At 41.7% G+C, this 24,449-nt stretch overlaps 1 protein-coding gene across 2 annotated transcripts in view; it reads right to left on the bottom strand.

The window, feature by feature from the left end:
* insyn2ab (inhibitory synaptic factor 2Ab) overlaps nt 1-24,449 on the bottom strand; it is a 57,995-nt gene that overhangs the window by 31,862 nt on the left and 1,684 nt on the right. For both annotated transcript variants that reach the window (XM_088351784.1, XM_088351783.1), the window contains exon 3: nt 8,454-9,558. In XM_088351784.1, the coding sequence (XP_088207910.1) occupies nt 8,454-9,553 (1,100 nt within the window). In that variant the 5' untranslated portion in view covers nt 9,554-9,558. The remainder of the gene's footprint in view (nt 1-8,453; nt 9,559-24,449) is intronic.

The raw sequence follows: 24,449 nt of genomic DNA, 5'->3' as shown, positions 1-24,449 counted from the left end.
CACAGGGCACACAGGGACAGACAATTCGCCTGCTCATTCACATCTAGGGATAATTTGGACCGGCCAATTGACCTGACAAGCATGTTTTTGGAATGTGGGAGGAAACCGGAGTGCCCGGAGGAAACCCACGCAAGCACGGGGAGAACATGCAAACTCCCCACAGGAAGGTTCAATCTCATGACCTCAGAACTGTGCCCCACACGCGCTAACCACTGCGCCGCCATGCTCACTCATTATCACTTAATATGTATTTTATATATATAAAATTAAGCCACCTGTGTAGGATTTAATTTGTATTGATTATGTTCTTTCTCAGGATAAAAAGATTAAAATGAAAATATTTTGCATGCATTTCATAGTTGAATATAAATTTATTTAAAATTTGACAAAAAAAATTATTAGATCAATCAAATAAATGATTGTTTGGAAAAGGACAAAGAAGTGTGTGTTAAAAAAAAATATAAAATCTCTTTCTCCACATCTCCTAATAAATGTGTATTTCAATGTAGACACTTTCGTCATATAGTGCAGTTTTTTTATGTACAAAATGCATTTTCCTTTATAAAAGTACTAAGTGTTGCTTATAATCCGATGCGCCATGTAGTCAGGTTTATTGCAAACATTGCTTGAAAAACAGCTTGAAACCAAAATTAAACCAGACTAATTAAAGAAAGCTATGTCCTGATTTCCCTCATTATTTTACATTTCAAACACCTTGACAACATCCACAATTGCCAAGGCGATTATTCCGCCTCAAAGAATTTCCTTCAATACGCAGATTTTCAGATTCAGCACATTACCAGGCGCCAGGTTTTAGTTGTTATTCAACTCAATTTGCTGCAGATGCAAAACAATCAGCGTGATAAATTTGAGTTCCTCTGTAGGCTAAGATCACCCTGAGGGTCCACTTACAGTCGTGTGCTAGGACTGCAAGATCATTACAATCCCCCTGACTGTTATATTGTGCTACATTAAACCGTCAAAAACATGTGTGTATACCTTGTGAACTCTTCTTTTTTTCTTTTCTCCCTCGTGGTCACAGGAGAAGGGCCGTGCCTCATGCACGCGTGTAATTGCCTGCTGTCATGGTGATTCCCTCGCCCCTGACAGATGATATGCGGCGGGGCTGAACCTCGACCAGAGGTGACCTCAGTAGCGAGTGAGAGTGGGCCGGATGCAGCTGCTGATAGCGCTCAAGGTCAATGGGTTCATTCATCCCGGCCCGCTCGGAGAAAAGGGGCGACGGCAACTCACACGGGCGACGCTTCAAGTACACTCTTAAGCCACCTTGTTATCTACCGGCTGGTAATTGAAGAAGATCTGCTCAGACGATCAAAGCTCGTGAACCTCGATTTATAATTACCGCATGCAAATATCACTTTTTGACAAAATGGCACGAGGCTGCTATTAAAATACAGGTAGTAGTGGGTGAGAAGATGCAACTAGTTACCTTTTTATTCAAGCACCTCTAAACTTGGGCTGCAACGATTAGTTGATTTTGTCATCAATAACGGAAATAGTCGACAATGAAAGTCATTGTCGAATATTGTCACGACAAGTTTTTCCACCAGAGTGAGGTATTTCTATATGAATATTAGCTCTGCTGAGAGTCGCCCACGAGCAATAGCCAATTTGTCTCGAGTGGTAACATAAACATACAGAACTGGAGGGGACGCGTACTAAAACTTAAATACGGCAAATATAAACATGACTTGCTAAGTTTGCAAAGCAGACGTTGCATATGATGGCAGAAGATTAGTGACGCCCCAACATTAAAAAAGCAAGTTTGACAATGGAATGTGATAGAGTCTGACTCGCTTCTGTAAGATTAAAATAATGTTTAAGCTAATACTGTTTTGATGACAATATTATACATTTTATACCAACATATCGCTTTAAAAGAGAGCTTGAGCGTTATGCCAGAATGTGCCTGGCAAACGTATTGGAAATTAAGTGCATAAAGTTTGAAGACCAAATGTCAATTTATAACACGTTACAAACAACAAACTTCAGTTCTTAATACAGTTTGATTTCAATTGTTGAGTACCTTTTTTAAAGACATTGCGCTTGACCTCTGAATGTACTTTACAAAATGGACATATTTGCTTTATTTACTGTTTACAGATAAATGTTTACTTGATTTGAATTTGTTATTTATTTGCCTGTCCTTAGTAAAGAGACTGATATTTATTTAATGGATTTATTTCTACTGACAGAGCGCTGCACTTAATAGGGGTTAAATGTGCATTATTATTTAGGTTTCGCACAAATCCACAGTATGTCCAATAAAAGATGTATTTTTATTGCATTTTTTTTATTTTTAACATCATACCAGCTCAGTAGCCTAGATGGTAGTGTGCCCGCTTTGAGACTGGGAGGTCGCTGGTTCGCGCCTCGGCCGAGACATACCTAATTGGTATAATGGCGGCGCCCTCTGTTGGCTGCGGCTGCATCGACTCGCTACAACGGGTCAGGTGTATCGACATTTCGTTCTGTGTACATTGTTACAAAGAATGACAATACAAAGGAAATTATTATTATTATTATGAGAAAACTTCATAAACAATTAAAGAAAAAAATAATAGTTATCCGATCATCCGATTGTTCAACTAATTGTTTCAATAGTCATTGTTTAGTCAACTATTGAAATATTTGTTAATCTCAGCCCTACTGCGCATACGATGGAAAATTCAGTTCACGAGCATTCCCAGCGGCTATCTCTAGAGACCGCTCAAGACTGCTTACAGCTCGTGATTGCTCACCGCCAGCATCACCTCGTCCCAGTTTACACCTGTCAACACCAATTGCAATTCCCCTTATGAAGAGATAATAAACCTTACAAACACAATGCCACACCTATTTACTCAAAGCAAGACAGACAATGCAGAATACCGCAACAATATTACCAATCTGCCATGACGTTGTTGTCTACTACCAGTGACCAAGACCATCCGGATTAGAAGCGAAATGGTCAAGACGACATTGGGCTCACAAAGAAAAAGATTGCTATGCCATGATCATAAGATATATAAAGTTTGGAGAAAATTTAGTTAATATCGTTTGATTTATCTTATTACTGGATAATTTCTACGTTTAAAAACTGTTTAAATGGGATTTTAGTGGTCTGGAAGGTGTGTTTTAGGTGCTTTGGCGAGGACAGGAATGGACCCGTTAGTTTTTGAAAATTTCATATCATCAAAGTTTGGACCTTACACGAGCAATTCAAGCGAATTAAGCTCATATGAGTCCGTATCACTTTTCTACAGAGTGTCACGAGGCTGCTATTAAAACAGTTGTGGCCAGGAGCGAACGCGAAGACAGCACGCAAAGAGTGGGAGAAATAGAAGCTTCTCCTTTGAAAGTCATTCTCTAAGCTGCCTGCTGGCGTGATTCCAACGTTGTGTTGTTTGCCGACGTCAGCTGTCCGTGGAGATGTCCTGCCCTCTCGTCTCTTCCACTGCCCGCTGCACACTACAATAAGCCTTCTGCTGCTAACCTGTGCATGCCTGCGGAGGTAATGTGCGGAAAAGATCACAAGTAGTGCTAACACGCATTTTGGGTTTGATTATGATGATGCGTGCAGTGGGGTGTAGTCTGGCCTCAGAGCTTTCTCTGAGCGCCCAAACGTCACGAGCACTAATCTACATTTGGAATGCAACACGAAATGGTAATAGTTCATTAATTCTAAATTAGTTCTCCGTCATTCCATTTTTTGGCCCGATTTGCAAGTTAAAAAACTATTGGTTGTTCAATGATTTTGGAACAGGGGTGTCAAACAGACAGCCGGATCAGGGTGAATAATGGATTTAATCCAGCCTAGTGAGACAATGCTAAGAAGCACAAGAGAAAAATAAACTGCATAATGTCAAACAATGACCTGCAGTTTTAAAATGTCCACTGGATGTCCCCATTGCCTGTAAACACTCCAAAATAAAGCTAGCCACTGCAGCCGTATTGATGAGTACCATTTATCAACCAGAGAACATTAGAGGAGACAGCCATCCTAGTGTTATCTTACTTAAAATATAAGTAATGGACGTGCTGTTTAAGGCAATACGATTGCACGTGTGGTGTGTGGAGACCTCTCCCTACCATATTTGACTCCATATTATTCCCAGTGATAGAATACAAAATTAAAAAATAGCAGTTGAGTGTCTTTGCAGAAGTTGTAAGACACTTTAGATCCTTTCTATAATAGATATGAAATCTTACAGCGAATGTGCCAGATTCAAGTAAATATGATCACCCCAAAAATCAGAAAAATACTTAAATGAAAAGTTGTTGACACCATTTGTAGCTAAATCAGTGTCTGTGTGCCATTTTGGTTACTCATCAGTTTGAATGAGTTTCTCATAGTTAATCAAATTGCAGTGGAAACTAAATAAATTATACTACTTTTTCATTTTTATTTCTATTATTTAAAAAAATTGATACAAGCTACTGCAAATTGCTTCACATCTCTACTTAAGAATCTCAAAAAACCCCTGAGTGGCATCAACATTTTTCAATTTTCCGATCTTGTCTCTGACTTCAAAATTCAATTTGGTCAAAAGTAATGCATTGCCGCCATACTGTGACATCTTGCCTGTCAATAAACCATGTTGAGATAGGTAGGACGTTATCTAATTTTATGTAGATATCTAAAGGGACTGTGTGTATTATTTGACCAACAGACGTTGCTCCATTGTGTCCTTAAATGAAAATTAGTGCTAACTAGCACAAGGAAAAATATAGAAAATATATAGACTCAAAGTGACCAAACTGCAACATTTTCTTCTGATATATTTGCCTATACTATTGCAAGGTTTTTGCTTTTCTGTAGCAGCGCATCGGCGGGCAATTATGTCAGCCTCCTCTGGGTGAGGCTAATGCTATGTCAAATATTGTCAATTTCTTTACTTAAAGTATTTGAAATGATGCTCGTTTGTATGATGGAAAATACTGTAGCTAGTTTGCCATATATTTTTTATCTAACTGTTAGTATATTTAAACTTTAACATTGGCATATTGTCCACTATCTCTGATGGAAGACTCTTTAAGTATTTCTTATGATGTATCTTTGAAATCACCAAAACACTCTACCACCATCATTCCATATCGTATTATGTGACAATGATGTTTTTGTACTTCATTAATAAAAAACAACAACATTACAACACAAATAAAAAGATGCATGTTAATAAGTTTCCCACTCAAAGGTATTAAACAGAAACCCATTTTTAAGGGTTAGAACTTACAAGAAGTTTACAGAAAATGTAAAGAAAAACTAAAAAGATTCCAATATTATTGAGAATGCCACAAAATTATTTTTTGTGCTTCTTGAAATTTGCGTTGAGGTTTGCTACTCCCCTAAGTAAAGTTTTTTTTTCTCGGCACAACAACTCTCATCAATGCTCTGATGTCTTGTGAAAATATGTTTGTATTTCTCGAGCTTTCGATGATTAATTCAGCCAAACTTTTTGTAGAACTTTCTCCTCTAAGATTGTATCACTTGAAGATTAGTTCAGACTGGCTTTTATAATGTAAGACTTGGAAAAAGAAAACCATTAGTTTTGCTTCCTTCTGAAAGGAGTGGACTTACAAGTCTGACCCCTCATGAGTAATGGGCAGTGAAATAAGATAAAAATGCATTTTATATCCACTTGCCGTATATTGCTTTTTATTGTGGTGGAGCTGGTGAAGTAAAGGTTGCTTCCTCACGTGTTTTCTGTGTCACATTGCATCTTAGGGCGACTCACTGTACACCACTCTAACACTTCAGAATGTACTCAGGGTAAATCGGCCCAAATCTTACACGTGTCTTTTTTTTCAGGACTAGTGCAAAGTACGACTCCCCGTCCTGCGACCTCTAATAACCGTAATGGAAGAGTGCACGGAGCATCGAGGGCCGGCACAAGTGTGAAGAGATGAAAGGTAGGATGTTATGTGGCTGCGCTAATTGGGCCTTGAAAGTAAAAGAACAAGGACAGGCACGTAAGCAAAACCTCCTGGACAAATCTTAAATACATTTTATCTTGCTGCTTGCTGTAGGTTCAAAAGATGGACCATAATGATTCCTGCATTGGTTCCTAAGCTAACACCTTGTCCGATGCAGCAAAAGACTTCACGATGCACACTATATTCATAGTTGTCGAGACAGGCTGTATGTTTGTATTCAATTTGCTTTCGCTTGTTGACAAAAATAGCCGTAAATGGATAAGAGACATGATCCTATTCCTTGAAATATCTTGCATGTTTAAAGGTTTATTCTGTTTTTATTCCTGGTCACCTAAAAAAAAAATATCACAAAGGATGCCGTATTTTAATACCTCACTGTTGATCAACGTTTTGACTATTCTGCCCAGTTTATATCATTGTCATTCTAGGCCAATCATGCTGCTGTTCTTAGTTTACGTCTGCCGTTGTGACCTATGATATTAACGAAAAAAAAAGGGCCAAGGCAGGAATGTCAAACGTAGTTTAGCTCTGTCGATGCATCCAGACTTTCTTTTCGGAGATAGACTGGATCAGTAAAAAGGATGTCAAGTACAAAGTTTTCACGATTATGGTTATTCTTCAGTCTACATCATTAGCCTACCCTAGATATTATAATCACAGATGACAAGGGATCTTTTTTTTTTTTTTTCAAAAAAACAACAAATATATTCAGGAACAATTGGGGAAAGAGATTTTCATGTTTTACACCCGAACCAGGCAGCACGGCAGCGCAGTGGTTAGCACTTGTGCGGCACAGTTCATGTCATGGGAACCTATCGTGGGTTCAAATCCAGCTCCAGACTTCCTGTGCGGAGTTTGTATGTTCTCCCCGTGCTTGCGTGGGTTTCCTCCGGGCACTCCGGTTTCCTCCCACATTCCAAAAAACATGCATTTCAGGTGAATTGGCCGGTCCAAATTGTCCCTAGGTGTGAATGAGCGAGTGAGTTGTCTGTCCCCGTGTGCCCTGCGATTGGCTGGCCAACCAGTTCAGGGTGTCCCCTGCCCACTGCCCGGAGATGGCTGGGATGGGCTCCAGACCCCCCCCCGTGACCCTGCTGAGGATAAGCGGTACAGCTAATGAGATGAGAGATGAGACACCCGAACCACCTCACCACGCTATAAAAACTTAACACAGCCCTCCAGCAGGACGAGCGAGTTTTTAGTTCGCATTTATTTAAACAATCACAACTTTTGATATAAATGACTAGGGACTTGCTTCTCTTTTTTTTGAATACTCAGAAAATGTATGGCGGGAGAACTGAAACCATCCAACGGGGCTGATCTGCCCAGCGTGCTCTATGATTGATATGATTGGCTAAGGGGTTGGCTTTAAGAACAGCTTGAAATTTCTAATTTAAAGGTTTGCGGTTTTCCTGGTCTCATTTGAAGTTTCAAATCAATTGATGTCTTCTTTCATTATTTTGCGTGTCAACAAAACTATAAAAGTAACACATGTCAATCCAAGATATTTAGATTCATCGACAAAAACACACAGTCGTGAGAACAAAATGCCATCGATCGGACGGCGAGTTGATGTTTATTCCTTGTGAAATTGAGAAGAAAAATACTAATCTTTTGAAGTAACATTGTTTAGTACCACTAGCAAATAATTGACCTTTTATTTCACAATTAATAATCCCTCCCATCCATCCATCCGGTTATGAATTTTCTGCATGGCTTATCGTTACTAGGGTTGCTTGGGTGCATGGGACACCCTGAACTGGTTACCAGCCAGCTGCAGTGCTCACAGAAACAAACAACCATTCACACGGTCATTCATATTTAGGGACAATTCAAAGTCACAGAAAAACCTAGCATGCATGGTTTTCTTTGGAATGTAGGGAAATTGGAGTGCCAATAGAAGACACACACAGGCAGAGGGAGAACATGCAAACTCCACATAGAGGGATTGGTATCTGGAAATGAAACCAGGACTTCTGAACGCTAACGGGGACGTGCTAATATTCAATAATAGCCATTAAAAATCCTTTAAGAAATGGTCAATTTAACATAGTCCATTGGCTTCAAGCTGCCAAAACGTTGTAGTAAAGTAATACTTTATGTGAAAAAAAATATGTTCTCGTTTTTGACCTCAGATTCCTTATTTTCGGATTAAAGGATAATTTTCAGTAAAATTAGACAATAAACATACAACTTGGACAATTATGAGCAAAATTGTTTTATTTCTCATTGAGCAAAAAAAAAAGGTTCAAAACATAGTAAATGATTATTTAACTTTTGCAAAAACAGAAAAAAAACATTAAACTGATGCCAGGAAGTAATTTTGAAAGATTTTTCAATAAAGGGTTTTGATTAAAAATAGGGTGTCTTGTGTCAAAAAAGGTGCTGCTCATCTATCTATCTATCTGTCAGTCTATTGGTCCGTCAATCGGTCCGTCCGTCCATCAATCCTTCTATTCATCTACAGTATAGATTCATCTATATCTATTATGCAACCGTGCCATCATGCCACTCACCCCTCTCGCTGTGCTTCTCCTTTCTCCAACTCCTGAATAACTCCAAGCAGGACCTTGATAGTCTCCTGGCTGGAGTTGATCAGCGTCTCCATCGCCTGCAACTGTGCCTTAATATCCTTGTCTTCCGAGACAGGAATTATCTGCCGGACGCCGCCCACGCCTGGGGCTCTATTATTTCCCTCGGGAAAGCCTTCGCCTGTCCCGAGTGTCGCCTGCTGCAGCTTGGAGGATTCCGAGGCGTGCCGGGTCCTACACGGACCTTGCAGTTGCGACGAACATTTGGCACTGTGAGGAAGAGTCTGCGACTGCTGCTCACTCGAGTGTGGTCCTTTCTTTCGTTTACAAGCCTTAGAAGGGCTTCCTAAAGACTCCACTTGGGTCAAAGAATTCCACGCAACCGGGCCACGCCCCTTTATGCACTCTGAAGGGGCAGCATCGCTTTTTTTAGGGTATAATCCGGTACGTTTGGTTCTGGATCCGCAATCTTTGTACTCCAGGTTACTTTTGGAGGATGGGTTGCTTAGGCGGGACTCTTGCGAAAAATGCGAGTCCGTGCAGGAAGGTCCATCCACACAATTAGCGTCACAAATCAAATCTTCTGTATCACTGCTGTCATCAGTGTGATGAAGCAAAGCTTTGGTCTGGCCCACAATCTTCCCCTTTGAGGACACCCCAATAGGTTGTCCGTCATCTCCAACCGCTTTGATGTCGCTCAGAAAGCCGTTGTTCTGCCCCCGGTAATCTTCCACAAGAGCAGCGTGTTTAAATGTGTGTCCCTTTTTCCTCTCAAAGGGAAAGGTCTTGTATCGTTTTGTCAGGTCCGGTGAGGTCTGCACGCCAGTGCTCCTGGTCACATTTGGAATAGATCGTCTAGCCGGCATTGTCATGTAGTGGCGGTGTGTCTCTTTACAGGAAATGGATCTGGTGTGTTTTCCCTTATACTCATTCTGTGCTTCACAGATATCCTTAAATCGCACCTGCAAGGCCTTGTTTTTCTTCTTCACTTGCTGTGGGTCGAAGTTGTCGTCGAGGCCCGTGTCAGAATCGGAATCATCGGAGTCTGACGCAACCATGCATTTGCTGTCCTCTTTGCTCACCATATTTCCTGAGAACAAAAGACAAAAATACAGACTAAACATATGTTTATGTGGGATCACAGATGCTTTTAACAGCTCAACTGAATTTAAATGGCATCATGCAGGGCAATCACACACAGCTTTGAATAATCAAAATGAAAATGCTAAAAGCAAGTCAGATGCTGTACAAATGCATGTGAAAGTACTTCATTGCCATTACTGGTAAATGTCAAAAATAATCAAAGGAGTACTTTAATGCGTGAGCCTATAGATGTGGTCATACTAAAAATCCTCAGTTTATGTGAAATAAGGAAAGAGTTCTCAATATAGAAATTGTCATAATGGATGGCTTAGAATGAGAAGTCAGTTAAAGATCTAATCATTTATATCAACATTTATACAGCATTTTTTTTTTGCTCTAATAAAAGTCTGGACTCAATTTTTTATGTTTTTCTTATATAAAAACATATTGTAGGAATTTAAATAAAACATGTTCTCATCATAGCTGATAGGTTTTTGTTATTTTGAGAATCAATCCTCACTGTTTTTCGTTATTTTGACTAATGTGCAGTTTACATCATTGTCACTGTTGGTCAATGGTTTTGCTGTTTTTTGCTTCCCACACCCCCTGGGAAGGATCTGCTTTGCAGATTTTGCAACGTGCTGTTTTTTTTTGTATACTCGTTCTTTTCTTCTTGTTCTCATGTTCAAAAATCATTCGTGTCTTTGATCCTGAGGGTCTATTACACTCTAAACTTCAGTTGCAAAAAACTATTTGAGAAAAAAAAAATGTTTTTTATGACACTGAAATTGTGCTTTAGTATAGTTAAACAGAAGTTTTCTTTAAGAATTTGATGCTGGGGAACTATGAAAGAGGCTGATTTTATTTATAACTTGCCTAAGAACTTAAGGAAAACAGTACTTCAGTTACCTTTTGTGGCATTTATAAGCATTAAAAAAATATTTTTGATTTCTTGCAACAGGAATTGTAACTCGTTACTGTGATTAGTGACAAGAAGGTACTGTATGTCCAGGCAACAACAAGATGTATGTAGGTTTTTGTCATTTGAAAAGGTTTAGCCTGGGTTACCTCAGGAAGTAATGAAGCCTGGCTATTAAAAACATTCCTAAGCCGTTTCTTGATGTGGGCACCTGTCACTCTTAACTCATTATATCAATAAACCTGATGGTAATGTTAGCATCATTCTGTATCTTAAAATAACGAAAGAAAGCAAAGCATTGAAAATATGATTTGTCTTTTGCCTCGGAAAACCCCCAAACCAGTTTCTTCTTTGGAAAATTATGACCTATAGGTTCTCCAGAGTTAAAGACACACATTTACATTTTTCTTTTATCTTTATTTTTTTATTTTCACAACTTTTCCGATGAAGAATCAAGGACAAAGTGTGAATGGTACATTTCAAATTGAAAGGTGGCCGCTTTTAGCACTTAAAAACTTCAAGATAAGTCTTATTTATCCTCACAAAACGTGTAAATGTGCAAACTGCTGAAAAACATACATCACTTAATCCCATTCAGATGTCAATTCGAGCTTTCTAATGAGAAATGTGGTCAAAAACATTGCAAAAACTTTTCCATTTTAGCCTGTTATGTGCTGCTATAACCAACACAAACAGAAAGTTGTAAAGTATATCTTTACCTGAATAAACAATTTAATTGGGTCTGATTGCAAAAGAGCACATTAACTTTTGCGATTTAAACAAAAAATAATCCACATAAAACAAATTTAGAGCCAGGCTGCCAAATTAATGGTAAACAAGCCACTGTGTTTGCAAATCTAAATCAATCAGTGCTTCACCAGCCATGAAACTCACCGCATGGTATTAGTGCATTACTGTTATCAACAGGACGAAGTATATACTACAGTCCATAGTCAATGACAATTTAAATTAGCCTCTTTTATCTACAGAACAATTTTTCAAGTGGAAAAGCTCTTTTGAGCCTACTCTGTTATTTCTCTTTCATACGTTATGAGTGTGAGTGTGAAATCTTGCACTATCTAGCATTGATCTTAGCAGCGTTCCGCTCACCCAGAGTGCTCTGATTGTTAACGTTCACGTGGTCCCTGCGTGCTTTGCTGCACTTTATTGCTCTCTGCTAGACCTGCATGGGTTCTTTTCCCCCTATATAGATTGGTGGTGCCGCAATTATAAAACACAAGCCTACATATTTTCATTTAGTGGGTGTTTAGGGCTTAGATAGGGGGGATCCTCTACCGCTGCCCCATGCGCACATTAATATTTTTCCCCACAAATAGTATATTCAGCTTCTGAGTGTATTAAGTAAACACCACAACTAATCCTTTCCTGTGACAGCTTGAGTTATTGTTATTTATGTCAAATCTGCTGATTTAGCTCTGCTCTCTGCAGTACACAACTGTAACCATACGTTCTATGCATTATTCACGCGTTTATGGCCACCCCTTTATCTTTTCTATTACACATTGCTGTGCTTTTGCTAATGCAGGTCACCTGACGCTATATTCTCTCCACACACTTGGGATTAGAAGATAGCTGCAGGCAATATACGCTTTATTGTTATAGCAATGGAGGGATGAAACAACTACAAAGTGTCCACCTGTAAACTCTGGAGTTCCCCAGGGCAACATTACTGTCATCGTGCATTCATGCATTTGCAGCGGTATTGAGCAAAATGATGGACTGCCACGCTAATTATAAATTCATAACTCTCCTATCACAAATCTGTCTGATCTGACCTTAAACTTGAAAAGGCGAAAGAGCCCATCCCGATCCGTTTTAATACGACGAGAGTAAGTCATTCTATGCATGGCTTAAGAGTAAACAAGCACATACCGTGACAGAATTTCGGAAGTATCTGCAAACACAATCTGAAATCGTGTTTGTAAATTGATTTAAAATCCTTTATATAAACATGAGGAATGTTTGTGATGGAATTTGTTGGAGAATAAAATGAAACACCATTTCAAAGTGTCTTTGTGTTTGCATGCAGTGAACCTCAAAATGCTTTGATCAAATTGACATTTGGATTCCATCCAATTGTTGCTTGTTTACGCTTGCCACACATTCATGGTTACCTTCTGAATTAAGAGCCTGTTCATTAAATGTGAAAAAGTATGAACAGAACTTCAAGGGAAAAACATTCTGCCTCGTGGTCTGAAGCAACATGTTCAAAGACGTTGAAGTGGTTGAAAGAAATCCAAGTGGTGGGAATGACTGGTGTGGAAATAATTTGCAAGCGGCTGCTTTGATAATGATCATTATATTCAGAGTACAACAAGGTAAATCGGAATTTCAAGTGTTGGTGATAATAAAATACTCGAAAGTATTTTTAACAATCAACAATTAGATTATCAGTAATGTTGTTGTTAATATTTTCATAAACGGAGCTTAAATTGTGTGGTATTAACAAACAATTTGAACTTTTGAATCATCTTCATATAGTGAGTGTTCATTTCTTACGCTGGATTTTTTGTTCACAGTACGTTGGATGCACAAGAGTATAAAGCACATAATTCTCAATAATGTGCTAGTTTCAAAATTTCAATTTGATTTAAAAAATATATTTTTCTCTAGCTGACATTTTTCCAGTCACATTGTAAAAGGGCTCACTTCACATTGGTTACATAATCGGACCACCTAATTAATGTTCTACTGCGATATATACGTTAAGTTACAACAGCCTGTCACAATCCTGCACTCAGGTTCCCATTTCTCTGTAGGTTCCCTCTCTATCTCTCTCTCTCTCTTTCTCCTATCTCTTTCGACCTTAACATAGTTGGTTTCTTACTCCCGGGGTTAATTATCCTCCTCAAAGCTGTTGTCACTTGTCCTGTTTTCCCTCCGATCACGACTCTTTCGCATCATTATTTAAACACTCCGTTTCCTTGGCTCTGTGTTAGTTTGTTGTCTTTCATGTCACGTTTCAGGCACTTTTGTCTCACCTTTTAGTTATTCCAGTGTATTTAACCTTTGCTTGTCCTTCTGGATTACAATTAGTGCCTAACGATGTCTTGGACTGCGGCCCTTGCTGTCTGGGTTTACTGGAAAACTGAGCCTCCGCCTTGCTCTGGGACCACGATTGTTGCCCCACTACTTCACATCCTGTGTACCGAGCCTTGCACAGATAAAAGACCACAGTTTGTTGTACGAATCAGTGTTTCTCCACTTTGCTTCTAAATGAATTCTTGAAGCCGCCGGATTTTTGAGTTTATTTTCTATGGACTTTGCTGCCTTTCAAGAAGGTCCAACTATCTTTTAAACATTGATGAAAGACCATCAACTCCAACTAAGATGAATCAAACAGACATTTCACTGTTTTGCATATTCAGATACAAGTGCCAAAAAGAGTAATGTAGATTTGTTCTAAGTTATTGGAGCGTGGTCGTGCCCCGTTGTCACCCTTCCAAATAAAAGCACTTTTCATCTCAAGTGTGAGTCCTCGGGACCGTTGCCATGTGTTTCACCTTGCAGACCGTCCACTGTGACCTAACCTCAATTCAAACTACGGAGGACAAGGAATATATTCAGAGACAAATGTGTTTGATCTTGCGGGCTTTAAGTCCCCGCAATAGATTGGGTCACCCACGGGAGAAAAACACTGTTCTAACCCCTCATCCTCATTACTGACAAACAATATGATTTTGTGATTTCTGAAAAGTTGGAAGGAGTGGCTGGATTTTTCAAAAGCATCGCCTAAGGATGTAATTTTGGTCTTGGGATTTGTAGGGACCATATTATACCCAAATCTAGGTCTTACGTGAAATAGGGGAGAGTCACAGCCAATCACGTTGGTCCTATGCATCCGCTGCTTGACACATTGATCAGTCGATCTTTTTTCTTTCGTGAACGCATAACACGTTACCACAAAACAATAATTCCTTGATATTGGTGGGGAGAGGGCACCTTCGACTGTGCCAAATCTATGTATTTGCGCATTGATTGTAGATTCGATTGCATTTTAAAGCAATTGTAGGTCTGCCAAATTTTCTGCATGGACTTAATTCCACATGGAACGCTAATGTTTTATGACTAAAAAAGTCCAATCTCACTACCCAAGACGTAATCACTTTGGCACGTTGTTCGCAGTGTTGCAAAAAAGGGTCTTTTGGAGCCTTAAAAAAATGTTAGGCAGCAAAATTGTAATTACACGAAAGGCATTGGAAAAAGAATGATTGCTAACACGCTTAAGTGATGGTTATATCTCGTACGTTTGGACCAGAAAGTCCCTTTTTCTTCTCTTCCACATCTTGCTCCTTCTCCCAAGCTATAGCTTTGCTAATGACCCGAGGTCCTTTCCTGATTTGGCCCCAGCTATCCAAAGGATTATGAATAATGCATTGACTCTAAAATTGCAAAAGTAATCCTGTGAAATCTCCTTATGTGCACTGGCAGACCGTGTTGTCTATTCCAATTGCCCCTCGCTCCTTCATGCTAAAATGCACGCGGGTTAAAAATACACACCTTCAGCTCGGGTGCAGTGATTGATTTATTATGAGCATCATGTTGTATAAACGCCCTGAAAGTAATGCCAACGGGGTGTGCTTCTATTTTCTATGCAATGGGAGTCTCAAAACTTGCTGACTCACGATTTAAGCCATCCATGCAGAGATCGCAGCGGTTTAGCTTTCATTGGTGCTTGTAACAGACAGGCTATATGCATATTTACATGCCATAACCCGGTCTCGCCTCACCTCATTATTGTTCGGCTAGCGATATTATGGCATCTTGTCCAACACAGAGGCTGTTTGCTCCGCCATAACCGTATATGATCGGGCAATTTGTAGTCATTATGTGGCAGGTAATGCCAACCCACCGTTTAGCCCAACTCATGCACTGTGCACCGCATGCAGTGGATTCATTGTGCATGCAGTGAGCTTTCTTGCATACATTTCAGTGTGACTTTGCACCAACCACGTCTTCACAAGTGCATCGTAAAGGACAAGCTCTAACACCCCGTAGAGTTGGAAATGCGGTGTGTATGCAGCCACGCACGTGCAAAACTTACAAAACGATGAGAGGCACGTCTATTAGAAAGTTTAAGTTACGATTTTTGGATGAATTTATGCTTCAAGCAAGGTAAACAGTAAACATGTAGCCACAGTCAAATATGAATTTGTTTGTTTGTATGTTTGGGTGTGAATATTTTTGCCTTCTCAATTCTGCAAGTTGAATTGATAAATATTAAAACTTCACCTATCACAAATTTGAGGATCCCAGCCAAGGCCTCCGTGATTGTAAAACACATCAATAACCCTTCAGGAAGACTGTCAGTTGGTTGCATTGGAAACAGATTTTACAAAGCTTTACTTTGGTAAAAAAATACAAAATTTTGCAGGGAACTGGGAAAAATAAATAAATTGTAAAATAATAAATGTAAAAAAGGCAACACAGTGGTGAATGGCTACTAGGTCCGCGTCACAGTTTAGATGTCCTGGGTTCAGTTTCAGCTAAGAGCCTCCCTGTGCAGACTTTGCAGGTTGATTGGCGTATTGTGCTTGGGCATGAGTTCGAATGATTGTTTGTGTATGCGTGCCCTGTTCTTGGCTGGAAATCAGTCCAGGATATCCCCTGTCTACTTGCGATTTCACCTGGAATGGTCTCTAGTACCCCCGCAACCCTAGTGACGATAAGCAGTGTTGTCACAATCACATGGATTGGGAACACCTGTGCTCAGGTTTTGGCGCCAACAGCCAGGACAGCTCATTGGCGCACCCTGTCACAATCAGACCAAAATCATGAGATCGGCGCGCGTTCCTCCGAAAGAAGAATCCAGCAACGCGGAGTCTCCCTCCGCCCTGCAGCGGCAACAATGGACCGAGAGCGCAGTACAGAAATCCGCAAGTGACGTCGCCACGCTTTTACAACAAGTCCATCAGCACTAAGGTTTTCTGCAACAGCAACAACACCTCTTACTACAGAACCAACAGCAAGTAGCGAGCCTGTCTGAGCAGCTGTCATAATTACTGACGTCACCATTTTCGCATTCCGTCAACCCGTCTCCGAGTCCACAAACACCCCCGCCGAGTCTTCCATTGCCTACCGCGCATGTCTCCGAAGCAGCAGAAGCCCATGTGGGAGCACCCGAAAATTTTGCTGCGACTCCACCCAAATTCGTGCCTTCCTCGTAAACTGTCGACTCATTTTTGATCTCCAACCCCGAAATTTTCGATCCGAAGGAACCAAGGTAGCGTTCGTCATTCACCACATGACTGGGAGAGCCCGGCTTTGGGGAACCACTGAGTTTGAACGAGGATCGGTGGCATGTTCCTCGTTTGCACTATTCTCCCAGGAGATCCTGAAAGTATTTGATACTGGGTCTGCCTCGTCTGACGCATCACGCTCCCTGCTCAACATTTGCCAAGAAAAACGTTCGGTCGCCGATTACTCCATTGACTTCAGAACACTCGCTAGCCAGAGTAATTGGAATGAGAAAGCGTTAGTGGACGCTTATTTCCACAGTTTGGCCGATTACCGTATTTTCCGCACTATAAGGCGCACCTAAAAGTCTTATTTTTTTTCAAAAGCTGACCATGCGCCTTATAATACAGTGCATCTTATTTATGGATCAACATTGAATCACAAGGTCTCGCAACTTACGCAACAGCCGCCGACTCGATTTTCCCCCGAACGTGGAGTAGTCCGCGGTGTATGCTGGGATTTATATACCGGCGTTTCATTGGCTAACCAATGTGTCAATCATCATTTGAATCGATCACTATTGGCTGAAGTTATTCGGAGCCTCGGATTGGCTAGAGCGCCAAAACAAACCCTGCAATTGGCCGAAAAAGATGTATCAATCATCCGTTGAATCGATCGCTATTGGCTGAAGTTATTCAGAGCCTCGGATTGGCTAGAGGGCCGAAACAAACCCTGCAATTGGCCGAAAAAGATGTGTCAATCATCCGTTAAATCGATCGCTATTGGCTGAAGTTATTCGGAGCCTCAGATTGGCTAGATGGCCAAAACAAACCCTGCAATTGGCCGAGTTTAGCAATGGCGTAGCAAGCTTAACAAGCTTGCTAAAGTACACCATAAAGAAACATGTTTTATAAGTCTGTATTTGCAAATAATTTACTCTCCTGGATTTACTTCACTCACGGTTGTAAGAAGACCATGATTGCGTATCATTATTGAACGTGAGAACTTAGGTGAGCTATGCGGCTTTATATTTTCCCGGTATCTTGTTTTAGAATGATCTTGATGTTGCTGTGATGAGTTGAGTGAATTAAACTCAATTCCAAGTGTTTATTGTCATATGCACAGTAAAGTTGCGAGCGAAAAAGAAAATAGAAACTTAGAAATGTTTGGGATTTCTTGAATCCCAAGACTTTAACCTTCCGGATGATATTTGAAATGATGCATTTGAGTGACATCGTACGGACACCGCATCCGCACGTGTCTACGACACGTATTTGCTTCTTTGCAAGCTTTGGGAATGTTAAGGGGGTAATCAGTTGGACTGAATCATCTGACTGTTTTGTCGACGTTCCCATTGTAGCGCCTTATAATCCAGTGTGCCTTATCTATTGAAGATATAGGACCAAAAACTATTTTTTGGGGGTGCGCCCTATAACCCGGTGCGCCCTATAGTGCGGAAAATACGGTACTTGAAGGACGAATTGGTGTCCCATACTCCGCCTTCTACCCTCAAGGAAGCCATTGCACTGACGGCGCGAATTGACCGTCGTGTCCAAGCACGGCGACAGGAGAGAGGAAGAACAATACGACTCCCGACGAATTCGCCCAAAGAGCCAAGTGGGTTCCAAACGCCCCGATCCCCGACGACTGTTACTCACGAAGCCATGGAGATTAATCGGGCAGCGCTATCGGCCAAAGAGCGCCGGCGGCGGGTTACTGAGGGACTTTGTCTTTAATGTGGGGGCGAGGGGCATCGAATCTCAACATGTCCGTTAAAAGGGGGGGCTCGTCGGACAACGGAGACGTCCGATTGAGTTCTGCCCTTATCCCGTCCTCCTAAACCTCTCGACCTTCCCTCGAGGTGCATCTCTTGATTGCTGGTTCCCCACAGAGACTTCCCTTGCTAGTGGATTCCGGGGCCGAAGATAACATTTTGGACCTCTCCCTCGCCCACAAACTCAGGATTCCAGTGAATTCCCTTGCTACTCCTATCACCGCCCGAGCACTAGATGGCCGTCTTCTGGGCACAGTTACCCATGTTACCGAACCAGTAGAGATGAGACTTTCTGGCAATCATGGAGAGCAAATTCGGTTCCACCTGCTCCCATCCCCCGGCCAGCCACTCATTTTGGGCCATCCATGGCTGGTACGGCACAACCCTCACTTTGATTGGCGTTCTGGGACCGTCATGGAATGGGGCGTCGAGTGCCATCAAACCTGTCTACGTTCTGCATATCACCCCGACCGACCCGTGGCTTCCAAGTCTCCTCCTGACGTGTCCAAGGTCCCGGCCTGCTATCACCACCTACGGGTAGTCTTCAGCAAAGCCAAGGCCACTTCTCTTCCTCCACATCGCCTCTATGACTGTGCTATCGACCTTCTGCCTGGCTCTACTCTCCCTTTCTGCACCCAAAAGACAGTCCATGGAGGAATACATCTCGGAGGCCTTGGCAGCCGGAATAATTCGGCCATCCTCTTCCCCGGCTGGAGCTGTTTTTTTCTTTGTTGGCAAGAAAGATGGTTCCTTACGACCATGCATTGACTACAGGGGCCTTAATGATATAACATTTAAGAATCGCTACCCTTTACCACTGCTCGCCTCTGCCTTTGAACTGCTGCAAGAGGCCACAGTGTTCACTAAACTGGACCTCAGAAACGCTTATCATCTGGTCCGTATCAGGGAAGGAGATGAATGGAAAACAGCTTTTAACACTCCCACGGGGCACTATGAATATTTAGTCATGCCTTTTGGTCTAACGAACGCCCCTGCCATCTTCCAGTCCCTTATCAACGACGTGCTGCGTGATGTACTCAACAAGTTTGTGTTTGTCTATCTGGATGACAATATGATTTTCTCTAAATCCCTGGAGGAACACACGCAGCACGTCCAACTTGTCCTTCGACGACTCCTAGAGAACTCCCTCTTCACTAAGGCTGAGAAGTGTGAGTTCCACGCCCAAACCGTGTCATTCCTGGGGTATATCATCGCGGAGGAGAGATTGGAGATGGATCCTGCAAGGTGTCGGCAGTCACCTCCTGGCCTGTCCCCACGGATCGCAAGAAGCTCCAGCAGTTCTTGGGTTTTGCCAATTTTTACCGACGATTGGCTACCAGCCACCCTTGTTTCCCAACCAAGACGAAGAGGTTTCCTGTCCGTCGGCTCTTGCAAATGCCCGTCGCTGTCGTCGCACTTGGGCTCAGGCACGGGCTGCTCTTCTTCGGGCCGTCCAAAGTTATTGAAAGGGGGCTAACCGAAGAAGAATTCTGGCTCCAACGTACCAGGTGGGCCAGCAAGTATGGTTGCCCACCAAGGACCTTCCACTCCGGGTGGAGTCCAAGAAGTTGGCCCCTCGATTCCTGGGACCGTTTCCGGTGGACAATATTATTAGTCCATCGGCAGTCCGCCTGCGCCTGTCCAGCACCATTAGGGTTCACCCGACGTTTCATGTTTCCCGCATTAAGCTTGTCCGCCAGAGCCCTCTGGTACCTGAAGTCCCTTCCCCCCAAGTCCCTCGCTTCCTGGATGGTGACCCTATCTACACCGTGCGACGTCTGCTCCGCTCTCGTCGTAGAGGACGCGGTCTCCAATATCTCATGGACTGGGAGGGATACGGCCCGGAGGAACGATCCTGGATTTCCACCCGGCAGATCCTGGATCGCTCGCTCATCTCCGAGTTCCACCGCCAGTATCATGATCAACCTGCTCCTCGCCGAGGTCGTCCGGCCAACACTACATCTCCGCCGGGTTCATCATCGACTACGCCGCCTGAAGACGACGATGGAGCATCGGTCCGCTCAGAGGAGTTCTAACTGGCCAGCCTGTCGGATTATGTTCCTGCATGTCGGATTATACTTTTGCCTGTCGGATTATACTTTTGCCTGTTGGATTACTCTTGCCTGTCGGATTATTTTTTATTTTTTTATTTTTCTGGGGACTTCTGGAGCCGTCCCTTGAGGGGGGGGTTCTGTCACGATCACATGGATTGGGAACACCTGTGCTCAGGTTTTGGCGCCAACAGCCAGGACAGCTGATTGGCGCACCCTGTCCATTTAACTCCTCAGCTTCCGGAATCAAGTTGTCTGATTGTACTCACGCTACCTGTTGCCTTCAGCTCAGTAAGCCCGTACCTCTGACTCTTTGCCTGTTCCCTGTTTTCTTCTGATTGATCTCCGTTGCCGACCCGTTTCTGTAATTGCCTACGACCTGCCCTGCCCGTCTGACTCCTGAACTCTTTTCCGAATACTACGACGCCCTTCTTCTCCAGCCCCGGCCAACAACACTACGATTACGCCTGTCTGTCCGCGACCATTCCCGCCAAGCCTTTACCCGCCTGTCAAGTTCCGTCAATCCGCCAACCAACGGATCGAAGAATCCCACCTTGTCATTTCCTTCCTTTCAATAAAACCAAGAAACGAGCGCAAGTGATCTCAGTCTTCCTTTCGTCCTGTCTGACAAGTATGGCAAAATATCGAATACATTAGTGTAATTATGAAATCAGGGCTTGTTAGGGTCAACACAGAGAAGTTTTGTGTTTGTTTTCTGAATTATAAGTGTGCATAATTCCTCTTCATTTAAATAATTCCATTTCATGAAATAACATTATTTTTTGGCCCATGACTACATAACACTATATATTATCAAACACATATCTTATATATAATTTTTTCAAGTTCTTTGGGAATGTCTTAACCCACATTGTGTTGGTGCCCGTTTTGGCATCTTAAACTGTTGAAGTGAGTTGCAGAGAATTAGCATCATTTTTAGAGTGGGCATTGTACTATTTTCCACTTGGGTAATACTGTACGGTAATACTAATTATTTCTATTGTCTTGCAGTCTGGATGCGCTATAGCACCACGCTGCCCCCCACAGACCAGTCTTTGTAATTCAGCAGGCATCTGGTTTGTCGGAGGAGTATCACAATGACATTGCTTCCGCATGAACGACTGCCAACTTATTTTACCAATGCATACGATTTACAATTCCATCGTAGCATATAAGGGATACTCTCATTGACAAAAACAAATGTCATGTTGCACAACTTGACTGCAATGTTTTATTCATCCCTCGTTATGCAACATGTGGCAAAGAGATTACAAGCACTACATTTTATTTAGTTTATATAACTTGAAAAAAATTATTGTGTCGTCTGTGTTGATGTTGTTATGATATGTTGATACCTTATTGTTGGGGTCCGGTCTCACCTCTTCCACCAGAGGGTGCCCAATGGGTTGGAATTGTCCTATCACCCCAATCCTTGACTTAATTACTCCAAGCCTTCATAAGAATATTTTGGACAGAGCCCGTTGATGAACCGTTCCTCATCCACTATCCATCTTTCACTATTCAAACTGCCTTCACCTTTCCAGTTTCACATTGGTTTCCGAGGTTAAGTTTTTGTTATCTATTTTGGACGGTTTATTTATTAATTGACTATTCTTTGTTACTTTGTTGACTATTTTGTCATTAAATATCCTTCCTTTGCTTCCTACTTCTTGCGTTTACAAACAACTCTATTTGAATAATTTATGCTGTACACTGCTGGACAAATTTTCATCATGTATTTGTTCTCCATTCTGATTGTCTGAACAGTGTCTCTATGTGTATGTATTGGTCAAAAATGAACTAAAAATGTTTACAGGTGCGGTATAAAGTAGTTTTACTAGTTCATGGAATGTTTGAGTCTGTAAAAAGGGCTGGTTCCTTTCTTTTCAATGTATAATAGGGTATTTCATTGTACAGTATGACATTTTCTTTTTGCAAGGAAAACACAGTTATAAAAGAGGTTTCACTGTGTGTATTAAAAAATACTTCACAGTGTGCCAGAAACTCACATCCATACCTAAAATTTAGCTGAAATATAATATAATTAAATTAATATAATGAGATATAATCAAGCAAGAGTCCATGGTTTATTATCTCTGGTTATGCGTGTAGGTGTCATGTTTACTGATGCGAGGCACCTGTGCCCACTCCTTTTGCGCCAACTGCCTCGGACGCTGATTGCCTCCCTGTCACTTTTTATACCTCCGTCTTCCTGTCACCGGTTGTCAGTCCGTCTGTGAACCTCAGCTCACTCTATAGACAAGCCTTCCGACCCTGACTCTTTCCTGTCCTGACACCTGTTTGATTCCCGGCTCCGAACCCTTTTCTGAACTTGACTACGTTTTTGCTACCCCGTCCCATGTTTTTCCCCGCTCTCAACACTGCCTTCGCTCGCCACGGAAATACCACTTTTGCGTCTGAGTAACCTGTTCCCCACGATCAACGATAGACGAATCATGGATCCTACGCTTTCCCGTCTTCCTAATAAAACTGAGAGAAACGCACGCAAGTGGGTCCTGTCTTCGTTCTGGTCCTGACAGTAGTGAAATGTTTATGCTTTAAGTTTTTGTTTTAAGTCAAGTCAAGTCATCTTTATTTGTATAGCCCTAAATCACGAAGAGTCTCAAAGGGCTTCACAGATTATTACACTATATTACACAGACTATTTTTCACGTGACGAGAAGAGTAGGTTATTCATATGCTATGGAGTAGAAGTGAGTTTTAAGTTTAGTCATCTTGAAAACTTCTCTCAATGCATACATTGTAAGAAAGTGATACTTTTCCCCTCTTGTTGTGTATAGGGTTTCCACACACACCTTACAGTAGAAAAATGAGAGTATTGTCGGAAAATCACAGAAAACGGATATGCTGTAAGACACACCACAATCACTAGATTGTGCTTTTCTTTTCTTGTTTTTCGTCAGGTTGTTCATGGTAAGACATATTTCTCAACCTGTGGTATTGATTTGCCTATTTGTGAACTATCCTCTGAGTATTGTAAAACAAAGATTTTCCAGTTAGTTTCTTATGCTAAGTCGTGACTAGCTAACTACCATATGCTCTCAACTAGTGATAAAAATGCAGGGCAGGCTGTGCATTACCTATTATCATAGAAATGGTAATTTTTTTGGTGCTATGTTCTTTCTTGTAGAATTTCACAATTTGGGGATTTTTTTTTCATGGTCGTTGAATTTTCACATTATGAATATTATCAATACAATTACTGTGGTGAACGTCTGCAGATGCAAAGTTAGCCACGCAATTTACTTGCCTCATGACAGAGGGCGAAACAATTCTAATTTGGCGCATACCTCAGCCCTGCAATAAAGAATTAGTGAAAGTACTACCATAGAAAGTCAAGCCATACATTATTTTTTTTCATTGCATTTAATTTTTGTCACAATGACGGAATTATAATTCATTGATGCTTTTATTCAAAAGGACTTATTTATAAGTTAGGGTAATAGGTTTTTTTAATGCTACAGTTCATATATTGCTTTCTTGCTCTGCGATGATGTCATGGTCGCCTTGGCGACCGGTCTGCCCCGCCCCCTGGGCCCAGCTGAAGCAGTTCAACTAATCGCGTGTCTGCTATTTTAGGCTGGATTGTGGGTTTGGCGGGCGCTGGCTCAATATATACACATTCCCGGTCTGTTATGCCTTGTCCTGTTTTAGTTTAAAACTTTGTCCGTTCTGTTATGCCTTGTCCTGTTTAGTTGAGTTGAAAGAATCAACTGTTTGTTTTGTCATGTCCCAGAGTTTTGGACAACTTTTATTTTTGTGAATAAAAGTTTTTGGATCGTTACGCAATTGAGTTCTCCCTTCCTGCCTCCTGCCTCCGTTCTGGTCCGGTCACCCCACTCCACTCCACGCCTCGTGACAGATGAATACGATGTGGGTTCATTCATGTGTAAATCTGGCGATGCCTCACCAACATGATGCTCACCTTATGTCAC

Source organism: Urocampus carinirostris, chromosome 13 (assembly GCF_059441175.1).
Source record: "Urocampus carinirostris isolate Australia breed hairy pipefish chromosome 13, RoL_Ucar_1.0, whole genome shotgun sequence".
Classification (NCBI taxonomy): Eukaryota; Metazoa; Chordata; class Actinopteri; order Syngnathiformes; family Syngnathidae; genus Urocampus; species Urocampus carinirostris.
This window is presented reverse-complemented; position numbering and strand designations above follow the sequence as displayed.